Genomic DNA, 15,867 nt, shown 5'->3' with positions numbered 1-15,867 from the left:
CCCTCCAATCAAGTTTTTGTCACCATGGTCTTACCTTTTGATGGTACTGAGATAACTTATCGTTTCCTTTTTCTTTTGCTTTCTGGACTGCCTTCAGTTCACCCCACTGTGGGTGTTCCTTCCACCTCACTAATGTGTCTTCTCAGTCTCAAATGCTGCCTAGCCTTCTTCTTCTGCATCTTGTAATACTGAACCACCCAAAGCGCAGTTCTTGCTCCTTTTCTCTATGTCCTTTCCTTGGTGATCTAATAAAATCTTCTGATTTTTAAATACTTATATTCTGACAAAGTCTGAATTTACATCTCTAACCCAAACATCTTTCTGAGCTGGGAATTCCTCCAATTAGGTCAGATTGAATCAATCAATATCTCTTTTTAAAGTTTTCTTTTTCTTCTATTTCTTTCTTTTTTCTTTTTTTGGTGCTAGGGATGGAATCCAGGACCTTGCTCTAGGCAAGTGCTGGCCCTGTATTCTAACTTGACCATCTTCAAAATATACCATCAACATTTTCAAACAGGTTTCCTCCAGCGTCATGAGCTAAGCTAGTGAGACATAATAGCTGTCATGAACTAACAGTCTCCAGAAGGAGAGGGGATGATGAAGAAGGGCAACGATGCCAGGCTCTGCGGCCTACTTGTTTGTACGATTGGTTAACCCATCTTGTCCCAGTGTCTCAGATGCAGAACACCCACAACAACATAAATTGAGCAGTAAATACAGCACCTATGGTAACTTTGAAATAATTATCGTAGGTTTTTAGACATCTATTGAGAAAAGTAATAGGTGATTGACAAGGGTATTTGAAAATATTTTAAATTCAATGTGAGAATGGTATAAATTTTACTATAAAAATTACCCTACTTCATATGGAATTCCAGTTTTCCATATGTAGTAGAGTAACTTTTATAGTAACCCCTATCTCTCACCCTGTACAAAATTCAGCTCAAAGTGGATCAAGGACCTAGGTCATAGAACAGAAACCCTGCAAATACTTAAAGAAAAGGTAGGCCCAACACTCTAACATACCAGCACAGAAACTGACTTCCTTAATAAGAACACTACAGAGCAAGAAGTAAAATCAATAATCAATAAGCAGGATGGCATCAAACTAAAAATCTTCTTCACGGCAAAGGAAATAATCAAGAGCATGAAGAGAAAGCCTACAGAATGATAGAAAAATCTTTACCTGCACTTCAGATAGAGCTTAATCTCCGGCATATATAAAGAACTCAAAAAACACCAAAAGAAAACCAAATAACCTAATCAATAAATGAGCAAAGGAATTGAACAGAAACTTCACAGAAGAAATACCAATGGTCAATAAATATATGAAAAAAATGTTCAACATGTCTAGCAATTAGAGAAATGCAAATTAAAACTACACTGAGATTTCCATCTCACTCCAGTCAGAATGGTAATAATCAAGAATACAAGTAACAATAAGTGGTGGTGAGGATGCGAGGAAAAAGGTATATTCATACATTGCTGGTGGGACTGCAAATTGGTTTAACCACTCTGGAAAGCAGTATGGAGATTCCTCAGAAAACCTGGAATGGAATCACCATTTGACCCAGTTATCCCACTCCTTGATATATATCCAAAGGAGTTAAAATCAGCATACTACAATGATGCAGCCACATTAATGTTTATAGCAACTCAATTAGCTAAGCTATGGAACTAACCCAAGTCCCCTTCAATAGATGAATGGATAAAGAAAATGTGGTAAATATACAAAGTGGAGTATTAGTAAGCCACAAAGAAGAATGACTTTATAACATTTGCCAGCAAATGGTTGAATCTGAAGACTATCATGCTAAGTGAAATAAGCCAATCCCCAAAAAACTAAAGGTCAAATGTTTTCTCTGATAGGTGGAAGATAACCCACAAGAAGGGGTGGTGGTAAGAGAAAGAATAGAAGTGTAGTAGATTAGACTTTGGGGAGTGGAGGGAAAGGGGCAGTAAGCAAAAGAAGGACAGTGGACTGAGTCTGACATAGTTTTCCCATGTACATACATGAAAACAACACAGAGAATCCCACCACCACGGACAGCCGTAAGAATGGGACTCTAACTAGAATAAGATATAACTATATCAAAATGGATTCTGCTGTCATGTAAAACTAAAAAGAAACAATAAAAAACTGTAAAAAAGTTACTCTAGCTAAATGACCAACTGAAGAAAATATTTACATAATTGATAAGTAGTATAAAATATATTCACAAAAGTATTCTCTAGAAAGGGGATGCCATTCTATTTTGAGGAACATGCTGCATTTCAAATCATCGGTGTCCTAGGAGGAGGACGCTGGGACATGTGTGTGGTGCAGTGATGTGCAGGGCACCGCACTGCTGCCTGGCATGATGATGTGCTGCTTCTAGGGACACTTGCTGATGAGCTGTGACCCACGCTTTCATACTCCAGAGAATAGATGAGAGAAGACATTTATTCTGAAAGCTGTAGGAAAGTGGACATTGTGCTATCTTTGGAGAACATTTGGCAGTGGATGACATAATTATCAGATATTATGGACACAATTCACTAAAACAATTCATAAGAGGTAAGGTCATAAGATTTGGTTATAAATTCTGGGCACTGTGGGGACTAGTAAGATATTGCTATAACTTTTACTCATATTGTGGAAAAAGTACTTCAGAAGCACCTGACGGTGACCTTTTGCTTTGGGATCAAGTAGTTCTATAAATGCCTAAAGTGGTAGAGAATCCATAATCACTCTGCTTTTTTTTTTTTTTCCTCCAGTGATCTATTCACTGGCTATGATTTCTTGGTACACTTTGGCACTATGAGGAAAAACAGACTAAACAAGTGTCCTATGAGTCCAACAACACTGATGAAAAAATAATCAAGAGGTTTGTGTGATACAAATGATGAAATTCTCATTGTATAAAATGGTTACATAACAAATGTGTCATTACTGGAATGAACTGTAATATAGTAGAACCACTTGCCAAAGTTTGATGATTGAAAAAATTAAGAGCAGAGCCAATGTGCCTCAAGGAAAGGCAAAGAGACCAAACACATGATTAGTTGGTTGCCAAGTATTTCACTTCTATTAGAGGTACAAAATTATTTTGGCCTTTATTCATTCAGATAATTGATAAATGCATGGTTTACTCACAAATCTGGGAACAAAGACAAGAAAGCTCTCATAAATTTGCTCGATTTTTAGAGACACTTGCTTAGTTACGTAAAATGATGCAATGAGAAACCTTCACAAAGAAGAAAGTGTGATATTCTCAGACCTACTACTCTCCAAAATGATATTAAGATTTGATGTGAGAAGCCATATCATTCTCTTTTTGGGGGGCAGGGTGTGTGTGTGCCAGGGATTTAACTCAGGGACACTCAACCACTGAGCCACATCTCCAGCCCTATTTTGTATTTTATTTAGAGACAGGGCCTCACTGAGTAGCTTAGTGCTTCACTTTTGCTGATCCTAGCTTCGAAGTCGCGATCGGATCGCCTTGCCTCAGCCTTAAGAATATCGACAACAAGTCATCTTATGTGAAACTGACAACATACTGTCAAATATGTAATGTAAGCCTTTGAAGAGTTTTGTCCTTTCCACCAAAACTAATTGATAAATAGGTCATGAGAGTCACTTCATTGTATGTAGTGTAATATATGAAAGGATATCACATTTGCCCAATGCCCTAATTACAGGACAGTTTATATGTACGTAAAAGATATTACATTGTCCAGTGTCCTATTTAGAGGGCAATCTTTGTTTTTATTCTTAATGATAATAAAGGATATATAAGCTCTAGATTATGATACCCAATCTGTTTCAATGAACCTGTGTCAATTTTGTCAAAATATTCACAGAATTAAACACTTCGGATTTAGTGGGTTTAGAGAGCTAGTGACTCTGAACATCAAACAAGTAACTGAAGATGGGATCCTCCAGCAGTTAAGCAAGGAGTCACATGGGTGGTGGACACTCTACCAACAGGAAGCCTCTGTGATCCTGGGGGAAAGGCAATGAGTGTCTACACACCTCCTCTGTCCATAGTATCCTACACAAGATCTTCATTTTTGTGACCTGATGGTAATTCAAAGTGCTCATACAATTAGGTTTCAGAAGATAGAGGTAAACAAATTTGTCCTGTCCTCAATATTTCTAGATAACTTGGATGCTTAAAACAATACTCAAACATATTATGTCTATTGTGTGCTTTCTTTGTATGTGGTGCTGGGAACTGAACCTGGGTCCCTGACACTCGAGGCAAGTACTGTACCACACTGAGCTACAACCCCAGCCTAATTGTGTTTATTTTAAGTAGTCTAAGAGACAGAACTCAGATCACACAGGGGAATACTACCTGAAAGGCAAGATAAGCACTTTAGTATTTAGCTTGTTCTGTTTTTAGTAGCTTTCTTGGAAAATTCTCCATCTTGTAAAAAATGAACCAATGCATTTCCTTTACATGCCTCACATTTCCTAGTAGAACATTCTGCATACAGTAGCTATTCAATAAATGTTGATAAATAAACTAGTGATAATATGAGCTCTACATAAAAAGACAGTGCCATTAAAGTATCTTTACCATTCATACAGAAACGGTACAAGGAAAAAAAAACATGGTATAAGATGGCACAGAAATCACAATGTTTAGAAGGTTAAAAAAGGAAAAGTGACAAAAAGAATCTAGTTAATAATCTTTAAAGTTAAAATTAACTCTGCCAATTAAACTTTTGCTCTATTAGAATAATTGTGTAGGAGCTGAAGAGGAAAGAGGGTGAATAAGACTCATCTGATCCAACTGAATAAAATATAGGGTATACAGAGGCAAAGCATTATAAGAGTTTTTAAGAAGTGTGACTATAGGAGAGGAAAATCAGTTACTCGGGGAAGTCTGATATTTAAATATTAGCTTTGGAAAATAAGTGACATTTTACCATATTTCATGATATTAAGTCTTACCATTCAAAAATATAGTATGTCTGAGAACAGAATAGTGTCATTCTCCTGCACTTATGCTGCATCTGATGATTCATTTACTATTAGGCCACAGAGGAATTTTTGGCATTTTATTATTTATAAACATGTTTGTGAGTTTTTTCTCTCTCTCTTTTTCTTTTTCTTTTTTTTTTTTTTTTGAGATTTCTTACCTGACTTTTTTGAAGATTAGCTTCTTCTAGGAGTTGCATGCTATCTCTGGCTCTTAGAATAGCCTCATATTTCTCATTTTCTAATTTGTTACACATTGCTTGAAGGTCTCTGGTTTGTTTTTCCTGATGTGTTTTTTCTGTTCTTAACTGGTTGGCTTCTTGGATTGCAACACATAATCTAGAAATTAATAATCACATTATGAAAGTTAAATATTTTTAAAGGCAGGGAGGGAAACAAAATTTAATGAGGCCATAGTACAGGGCAGGTATTATGCCAATAACTTTCTTATGTATTTTCTCATTTGATACATACTACAATTCTGTAGTGGGTTTTATTATCTCCATTTTAAAGAACAACAAACATACCCAGAGAGATTCAGCTTTTGACTAAGGTCATATGGCTAAAGAGCAGAGGGGCTGAGACTGAGCCTACATATTCTCTAATTAGGTTACATTTGCTGTGATACCACACTGTATAATATGACAATATTATGACAAAAACATTTAAAGATGGCTTTGTTCTTTATATTTATATGATCTTCCTTTTCTCTTTTTTTCCTCTTGGCCCCCTTCTCCTGCCTTCTGCTCAGGTAAGCCTGTTAACTTATTAATGAATACTTTGAATATTTTTCTCCTAGTTCATATAATCATATACATACATACACACACTTAGCATATATACATCCATAGGCTTCTGTACATATTTTTGTTAAAAGAATTAAAATCATCATATTATGCTCTTTTCTCATTCAATATATGAGAAAATTCCACTAAACAATACATCCAAAGCTTTCTTTTCCTAGTCTGATGGACATAACCTATTCATTTGAATTTTCCTGGGGAGTTTAAACACTTTTGTTTTCTAAGCCATGCGGAATTTGTTTTTTGAATTTCTTTTTCATCTTCTCCATCTGTTTTTTTTTCTGATGAGCTGTTTACTTATTGCTTTATAAGAACCCTGAATAATATAGCTATTAATCCTCAGTATGTACTTTATGCTACAAATGTTTTCCACATCTACTTGGTTGTTGTCATCATTGTCTGTTGACTGTACTTAAGGAATCTTTAACTGAAAAATTTTTTATTTGATATATATATATATATCTGACAGTAGAATCTATTTTGATATATTTATAGAAACGTGGAATACAGTTTATTCTAATTAGGATCCCAGTCTTGTGGATGTACACAATATTAAGATTCACTCATTTGTTAAGATTCACTCAATGCATTGAAAAAAATTTTTTAATTGCTTTTATTTTTTAAATGCACCACAGCGGAATGCATCCCAGTTCTTATTACACATATAGAACACAATTTTTCATATATCTGTTTGTATATAGAGTACGTTCACACAAATTCATGTCTTCATATATGTACTTTGGATAATGATGTCCACTGCTAACCTCCTGCCCCCTCCCTTTACATTGAAAATTTAATACAACTAAATTTGATGATTTTTTTCCCTTTTGAGATTTCAGCTTTTATAAAGATAGTCTTCCTCTGCCATACATATTTATTACCAAGAAACTTATTTTTCATTATAATCTTTGAGGTGCTATATGGCTTTTAAAAACTATCTCAATGTATTTTCCCTTGATTAAAAATAAAGTTAAAAAATGAATATAGCCAGTTCACAACTAGAACACATTAACACATATATGTACAAAAACTGCCCTATAGAGAAATGATATAAAAACTAACATAATATCATCTAATCAATGGAAATATTTTTAAAACCTCAGGTTAATTTACAAACATTTAATAATAATATATTTAACAGAGTATACATAAACCAGACAAGTCTTTCTTAGAGAGACCTGCCATTCCCTAGATTCCTTAGTCATCTAGAGGGACTTGGAGGTTTTCAGGGAGAGATCTTTAGAAGAGGAAAGGAAATAACATGCTTTTAAAACATTTATGGCATTTGAAAAGATCATAAACAATAATTTAAAACCCCAAATAATAAATACTTATTGATGCCAAAATGTCTTTGACTTTATGAAATAGCAACAATTTGATAACACTAAAAGATCAGTATAAAAATATCCTTTTCAGAAAAGGGTTCCTGAACATGTAAACTGGACTTTCAATAAAGTACCCTAAGATTTAATTTTCTTTTCTTTCTTTTAATACGCAGTGATCTCTTCTTAGGGTACACTTAGGTTATAATATTATAGTTTTACACCAAAAACAACATCACAAAACCCCCAAAGATAACTTAAAGCATTGTTGAATAAATAAACATGATTATAATTCAATACTAACAGAACCAAAAGCAAGTGAAATTCACTCATTCAGAGTGAACAGTCTGCCTGGTCACTATTTCACTGTTTCTAGTCATTAGCATAAACTAGCACAGAATGCTTCTAAAATAAAAGAAATAAAAATCTTCAAACAGTGGTTTTCTAAGTTTAACTCAGAAGTTCAGGAAAGCAATAAAATAATCAAGTGCCGCTGGTGGGACTGCAAATTGGTGCAGTCAACATGGAAAGCAGCATGGAGATTTCCTGGAAAACTGGGAATGGAACCACCATTTGACTCAGCTGTCCCTCTGCTCGGTCTATATCCAAAGGACTTAAAAACAGCATACTATAGGGACACAGCCACATCAATGTAGTAGAACAATTCACAATAGCTAAACTGTGAAACCAACTTAGATGCCCTTCAATAGATGAATGGATAAAAAAAAATGTAGCATATATACACAATGGAATATTACTCAGCAATAAAAGAGAATAAAATCATGGCATTTGCAGGTAAATGGATGGAGTTAGAGAAGATAATAAATACTAAATGAAGTTTAGCCAATCCCAAAAAACCAAATACCAAATGTTTTCTTTGATATAAGGAGGCTGATTCATAGTGGGATAGGGAGAGGGAGCATTGGAGGAAAAGAGGAACTTTAGATACGGAAGAGGGGTTGGAGGGGAAGGAAGGGGGCATGGGGTAATTAATGATGGTGGAATGTGATAATCATTATTATCCAAAGTACGGGTATGAAGACACAAATTGGTGTGAATATACTATGTATACAACAAGAGATATGAAAAATTGTGCCCTATATATATGTAATAAAAACTATAATGCATTCTGCTGTCATATATAAATAAAAAAATCAATTTGTTCTCAATCTGCTGTGAGCAAAGTAATTACTTTTATTAACATTTTGGAGAAGAGAGATTCAAATACACATTTTTTTTCTGGACATAGAATAAATTAGTTATGCATCTGTGACTAGAACTAAGATATGAGTTCTTGATATGCTCAGGTCAGTAGACTATTTCTCTGTGTAACAGAGTCCAAAGGTACAGGATAAGTTTTTCAGATATAAACCATAATGTGAATCCACAGGCTGTGATCATTTTATCGTAATTGGATTACTAATGACAATTTTCAAGTTTCTTAAAAGAACAACCAATAAGCCTTAGGAAACAACAAAGACAAAAGATGCTAGAGTGATTTTTGTAATAAGATAGCAATTTATGACAAAACTATAGAATATACTTAAAAAGCAATTCAAACCTTCAATGATAAATAAATATAATGCTCCAGAAAACTCCAGGGAAAGCATAATGATTTCTCATCTTGTATAACTATTTAGTAAAAAACAATTTTTTTCTTTACAATTTTTACCCTTCATTATTATTATTTTTTTCCTGTCTTGAAATGGAAAGAACATTTTCATTTTGTGATGGATTAAACTGACTATGACTGCTTTGGGGAAAAGGTAAAGGTAGTAAATAATAACTTCCTTGCACATGAAAAAAATTCTCATTGCTTCCTTAATTATTCAACATGTGCTATATATTCTATATTCTATTACTTTATTACTTGAAGCTTTTTGGGGGTGAGGTGGGAGCTGCTTCTAAATCCTACCTTGTTTTCCTCCTGCCAGTCAAGTGGCTTAGTTTTTCTTGCATTTGGTAATTTTTGATAAACTCATTTCTGCCTGAATTTAATCTATGGGAATCTTTAGGAGCCTAAATTTAAAATGTTTCCCCTCAAAGAGATTTACTTTTGCATTTCCCATGCACCATGATTTGCTACCAACTTAACGCCACTTAAATTTTTTGGCCTGAGTTTCCAATGAACACCCCAGGCTCCTCTGTTGCCAGGGCTGTCTACACATGTTTAGAGAAGACTATAATGGTTATCTTGTTTTGTTTTTTCTACCTGACAATATGGTAAACAGTCTCATGTCATCTGTCTTTGTTAAGAGGCAAATACTTTTCCTATCTACCTTTCAATGAGGCTGTAGTTCTTGAAGGGGTCCATTTCAAGCAGGCTCCCCTAGGTTGAGGCCCCTGCCACTTTATACAGCTCCAGGCCTGGCTTCCTTCTTTATTTACTACTCTGATTTAGCTCCCTGTCTTTGCTTGTTTATACTCTGGGGGATTTATTTCTCTTACATTTAAATGCTATAGATATAGATATATATACACACACACACATTAAAAAAATGTGTGTGTGTATATATATCTATCTCTCTCTATATATATCTATATTTACTTTATCATCACAATGTTCACATGAAGAGCTTTTCCTATGTGAATGAGAATAGTCTGCCTATTGGTTGAGTCACTTTTGTTATCTTTGCTTTCTAACCTGTAGCAGTGGTCCACCCAAATATCTGCTTCAGACCTTGAGAGCAGATGCTGTGGCATGCTACACCCAATGTACCCGGCTTTTGTTCTTCCTTTGTACTGACAACATTGGACTACACTTGAGCCCTATGCTCCCCTGTTCTCTAAAATCTTCTATCCTTTGGTGTTCCAGCAAAGGGATGAATAAAAAGGATAACCTTGTACTTAGTATTCCAAGAACAGACCCACTTCTCCCTTCTCTTGACTCCCCAAAGACTCAAGCACCTCATCCTTGTTTACCTGCCTGTATGAAACTTCCAGCCCCTCCCTTTTTTTTTGAAACAATCCTCATGAATGAATGTTCTCCCTTCTTCAACAATCTGAATAAAATCATCTCCTATGCTTGTCTGGTACATTTAGTCTTTCACAGTACTGAAGAGTCCCTATACTACCCAAACAAACCTCAAAAGGAAAGAAAATTTTAACTAAATTATATTTTTCAATCATTTCACATTACTTACTCTCAATCTCTTAAACATAAACCACACGTGTGCACGCACATACACACGCACACACACCTAGTTGGTAACCTAGTTTCTGAAATGTCTTCAATCTGGGTAATGAGGATTTGCTGAAGAAAGAAGGAAAAAAAAGTAATTTGCATTCTGATTACGTAAAAATGTGTAAATTTGGATGTATTCTTTAGTAAATAAAAGTGAAATCTCAAACATCAATTTAGGTTGATGTAGCATGACTGTCTCAAAACAAAACAAAAGGACTGGGATGTAGCTCAGCTGTAGAGTGCCCCTCAGTTCAAATCCCAGTATCTCAAAAAATACAATAGAGTAAATAATTTTAAAAAATCCACAATATTCAACTCCTTGAGCTAATCATTCTTGCAGTGTTTATGGCCCTGATTAGTAAAATATAGTTTAAAAATAACATTCTCCTTTTTTTTTTTTTGCAACACTGGTAACTGAAGGCAAGCCTCACACATCGCCAGGCCTTCTGCTTGCATGTCTTCTATTTCCATGGCTTATTTTGACTATGTAAGATGGAACTATGGGGGTGTCGAGGTAATATCAAGTTTCCTCTGATACTGTGATTTAGAAATTTTAATCAGTCATGAGAAGAAAGAAGGATTTTAGGTTTTTAAAGATCAACTAGGTTCACTTCAAATTCTGCAGAGTGACCTCAAGATAGAAGAAAATGAAGGCGTACTTTGTCATGCCATACTAAAACAAAGGCCACAGCACTCAAAGAGTTTCAGTTCTTCTTTAAAAAGTATTGAACTAAAATTGGTACGATTGTTCTCTTTAAAAATAATGATGGGCTGGGGTTGTAGCTCAGTGGCAGAGCGCTTTCCTCACACATGTGAGGCACTGGGTTCGATCTTCAGCCCCACATTAAAATAAATAAACAAAATATTGTGTCTATATATAACTAAAAAATTTTTTTAAAAAAAGTTATGATTACTATAGCACACTGTGTGAAAGGTATAGTCTCATTAAACAAAAGATTTTTGAACATATGTTCAAAGTGTAATAATTTTCTGAATGTGAATTTTAAAATAATGTCCAAAATATTGAATGACAATTATAGTTTTGATTTAGCACTTTATAATACATATTCTAACACCATAAATATAAATTCTACTTTAGCACATCTGTGGAAGTATACAGACAAAGCCACACATATTTAACAACTCACCGCACTTCTAATTGTTTTATACTTGTTTGTAACTGATGTAGGCGTTTATCTGATGCATCTTCTCTTCCCTGGGCAGACAGCATATCCTCCTCCTAGAAAATAGAGAGACTGGAAGCTTATTTCAAGTACATGAAAACTTAATACACCACTTTAGAGCCTGAAGAAAACAGCTCACAGCACGAAGTTATGCTGCTATAATTCTAACTAAGTTTAAAGAAGCCATGTGACTTTGGAAAGGAATGACATATATAACACAGATAGGAGAGAACTTCACCATCAATACTATATTAGACAATCAATCAAAACAGTCATTGCATATAGATTTGTACAAACATAGATTTCTACAAAGATTTCAAACTGATTCTATAGTGGGAATCTAACAGCAAGACAGGTATTTTCATTCAGACAGCTGGCCTTTAGGATATGGTCTTTTAAATCATTATCTACCACAGTAACCTCAGGGTGTTTCTCCTCTGATATAATGATGCTCTGAAATATATTCATAGATTTTATTTTATCATCTTCCTAAAAAATTTTGTCTATTCTTCCCTGCCTTCTTTTATGTTAAATATTTGTATGATGCTATTTAAATTCCTCTTGCTTTTAACTGTGTTTCTGAATTACTTTTTGTTGTGGGGGGGTGCTGCTGTAGAGGTCATAATATGCTTCTTTAATTTATCCCTATGTAAAGTTAATATTAAATTAATTCAGAAATGACACTGGAACCTTGCAACAATATACCTCCATGTACTAGGTTAGTCCTTAGTGTCATCGTTGTCATTTATTATAACTGCATACTTGAATATGTTGAGAAAAGAAAAAAATAGACATATCCTATTTCACATCTTCCTCTTGTTTTTAATTCTTCCTACATATGAGTTGCCATCAGTGCAAATTTCCTTTCAGCCTAAAAAACTTCCTTCAGAATTTTTTGAAATGTAGTTCTGTGTGTGTGTGTGTGGGGGGATTTTGTATTAGTTTATTTTTTTTAATTTAATTTAATTTTATTTTATTTTTCAGCATTCTAATTTATTTATTTATTTTTTTAAATTTTTTATTGTTGGCTGTTCAAAACATTACATAGTTCTTGATATATCATATTTCACACTTTGATTCAAGTGGGTTATGAGCTCCCATTTTTACCCCATATACAGATTGCAGAATCACATCAGTTACACATCCATTGTGTTTTAGTTTATTTAAAAGTATTTTTATTTTGTCTTCATTTTAAAAATATAGCTGCTCTGGATACAGAACTCTGAGCGAGCATTTTTTTCTCTTCAGCACTTTGTATCTATTATTCCAATACTTTCTGCATCCACGGCTTCTTCCCGAGAACTCGGCCATTGATCTTGTTGTGGTTTCCCCATGCAGGTCAGTGTTCTGTTGCTATTTTCAATTTTTTTTTTCTTTTAAAATTAACTGTCAGTGCCATCATGGTGTGTCCAGGAGGGATTTGCTTTGTGTTTGGCTCACGGAAATTCTTGGATCTGTTAGTTTCCCACCAAACTGAGGAAGTTTCGGTCATTATTTCTCTGTTTTTCTGTTCTTCTTCTCCTTTGTGCAGTTTCAATTATACTTACCGGCTCATATTGTTCCATTGATTACTTCAGTATTTTAAACATTTTTTTTTATTAGAAAAATTCTATTGTTCTGATTTTGACTTCATAAATCATTCTCCTTTCCAGTCTGTTTTTGGGTCCATCAAATGAATTATTTTTCATTTGCTATACTTTAAGCTCTAGAATTGCTGTACTAAAAATTATTTTCTAGTTCTCAATCAAATTTCTCTATCTCTCCTTTCTCTGAGAACTTAATTTACTCTAATTTAAAAACAGATGTTTCAAAAAATTCCCTGAACATATTTATAATTCTTGATTTGAAGTTTGCCTACAAAACTCAACAGCAGCATCCACTGAGAGACTCTACTGATAGTCCCACTTCCATTCTCCAAACTCCTGTCCCTCGAGTATACATCCCACAATTCTGTCTGGTAATTTTTGGTTGAAAACTGGACATGGTAGATGATATACTTGAGCTACTCTGTATTCTGCGTTGTTCTTTTGAGGATTGCAGCTTTGCTATTGTTGCCCAGGGAGACAATCACCTTACTTGGACTTGAGTGCTGAAGTCTTTTTCCTAGTATGGAGCATCTGATGTCTGTCTGTGGTTAGTCCTTGCTGTTGCCTACGGTTATCTCTAGAGCTGAGTTTGTGGGAGTACCCTGTGCATGAGCTGAGCATCTGGCCAGATGTGGGCAGAGAGGGTTCACTCTCTGTGTGATTTCCTCGCTGCAGAGATTCCCCTGTGACTTCTAGCTTTGGGGTCTTCCCTTTGATATTTCAAAGAATAAAGCTTCAGCTTTCTGTTGCTCAGGTGTACACATAATTAGAATGTACTCAATTATAAAAGGTAGCAAACTCAAATACCTATTTTCATGTATTTCTGTCTTTCCAGAGCAGGTTTCTCTAGGACCTCTGCCTGCTTCTTCACTGGAATTGCTTCCTGGGGTCCCTCCCCTCTACCCATATGCATGATTTGGAATGTTATGTATAAATCTGGAAAGAATATAAACTCGGAAGCAGGGTCCTATTTTTTTTTGTGACTCTTACTACCAATATTTTCTAAATTTCCAATAGCTTTTCTAGTTCTAAACTTTGGTCTTGAATACATGAAAGCAATTTAAAGGCCTTCAGAAGACCTTAAAATGTTTTAACAATTCTTACTTCTTTTACTCTTTTTTGTATTGGGATAGTTTCTAGTGTTCTTAAAAAATTATCCATTCCTTCCCCTCCCCTACCCAGTACTAGGCAAGTGCTCTAGCACTGAGCTACATCCCCAGCCCTTTGTACCTTATCTAAGACAGGGTCTCAGAGTTGCCAAGGCTGGCCTCAAATTTGCAATCCTCTTGCCTTACTCTCACAAGTAGTTGGGACTCCAGATGTGTGCCATTTTGCCTGACTCAGTTTTTATAATGGATATTCATGGGAAAGTTCTTGTAACCCCTTCATAAATCTAACATTATTGGAGATTTGAAATTAGTTTTTTAGAGATCAGGGACTAAGGCTTAGAAAGTTATATAGCTAAAAAGTGTTAGAGGTAGAATTTTTAATAATTAAGTCTATCTAAATCTAACCCAATTGTTTTAGTCAGCTTTTTCACTGTTATGAACAAAAGACTTGACAACAGCAATTTTAGAGGAGTAACAGTTTATTTAGGGCTCACGGTTTTAGAAGTCTCGGTTCATAGACAGTCAGCTCCATTGCTCCAGGCCCAAGGTGCAGCAGAGCATCCTGGCAGAAGAGTGAGCAGGAGGAAAGCAGCCCAGGACATGGCCACCAGAAAGCAGAATGAGCTTTCTCTCACCAGGAGACAGGCCCCAGCGACCTACCTCCTCCTGCCACACCCTACCAGTTTACAGTTATCACCCATTTACTTGATTCAACTGGATTAATGCACTGATTGAGTTAAGGTGCTTATAATCCAATAATTTTACCTCTAAATGTTCTTGCATTGTCTCACATATTAGCTTCTGGGGGGACACCTCATGTCTAAACCACAACACCTATCTTTCCTTGATAAGCTGAAATTTCTCTAAAACATAACAAGAGTCAGTCTATTATACCAAAAAATATTTTAAGAAATAGAAAACACCTTCTTTTGCATTTGTTCCTGAAGATCTTCAGTCACTTTAGTTAACTCTTCTACTTTTGCTACTGCAACCCTCAGATCTAACTTCGTTTGCCTAAAAAACAAAGTAAACAAATGAACTCTGTTATCATAGACAATAAAGAATAAAAAAATTAGGGAAGAAATCTAAGTTTGGGGAAACCATTACAAACTCATGTGCCTAAAAAAATGGATCTGAGGGGTAAATTTTGTTAGTGATAAAGATTCCTTTATCACTAACAAAATGCATGTGAAAATGTAAAGAAGAAAAAGTACAGTTGATTAGGGAGAGGTACAAAGTGTGAGTCATTAACATTTTATTTGGATAAAATATATTTAATGTACAAATAATTCAATGTATTTCATGAGAAAGAACTTGATCATTTTTATAAATTAAGGAGTTTCAGTACACAAAGTAGACTATGGTTATGTCTATAATTTCTTGAATCTATAATTAAAAAAAACACTGCTGACTGGCCTTTCTATGAAAATGAACTCAATGAACTAGTGTCCCTTCTATTTTCATGAAATCTTTATCATTCCTTGAACATCACAATAAAAATTAAAACATTTGCCCTTGATAATATTTACTTTCTTCAGAGATAATAGTTGCAAAGGAAAAAACAGAGTACTCTAACAGAATCAAGTAAGTTTCAATATTTTCTTGATTCCCAATAGAAACAATTTTAGAACAATAATATGACTTTTTAAAACAGAAACATTTTAAATATTATACTAATTAGTACTAAATGTACATACAAAACTCTTTGAT

At 34.6% G+C, this 15,867-nt stretch overlaps 1 protein-coding gene across 4 annotated transcripts in view; it reads right to left on the bottom strand.

The window, feature by feature from the left end:
• Sclt1 (sodium channel and clathrin linker 1) overlaps positions 1-15,867 on the bottom strand; it is a 160,504-nt gene that overhangs the window by 60,252 nt on the left and 84,385 nt on the right. For all 4 annotated transcript variants that reach the window (XR_011708035.1, XR_011708036.1, XM_071614669.1 and 1 more), the window contains exons 10-12: positions 15,081-15,171; positions 11,427-11,518; positions 5,131-5,308 (exon numbers count right to left, since the gene is read on the bottom strand). Coding sequence is in view for 2 of the 4 variants with exons in the window: in XM_071614669.1 (XP_071470770.1) it covers positions 5,131-5,308; positions 11,427-11,518; positions 15,081-15,171 (361 nt within the window). In the remaining 2 variants the exon portion in view is untranslated. The remainder of the gene's footprint in view (positions 1-5,130; positions 5,309-11,426; positions 11,519-15,080; positions 15,172-15,867) is intronic.

This window comes from Marmota flaviventris, chromosome 7 (assembly GCF_047511675.1).
Source record: "Marmota flaviventris isolate mMarFla1 chromosome 7, mMarFla1.hap1, whole genome shotgun sequence".
Lineage (NCBI taxonomy): Eukaryota > Metazoa > Chordata > Mammalia > Rodentia > Sciuridae > Marmota > Marmota flaviventris.
Note: the sequence above shows the minus strand (reverse complement) of the source record. Positions and strands in the feature narration are given on the sequence as shown.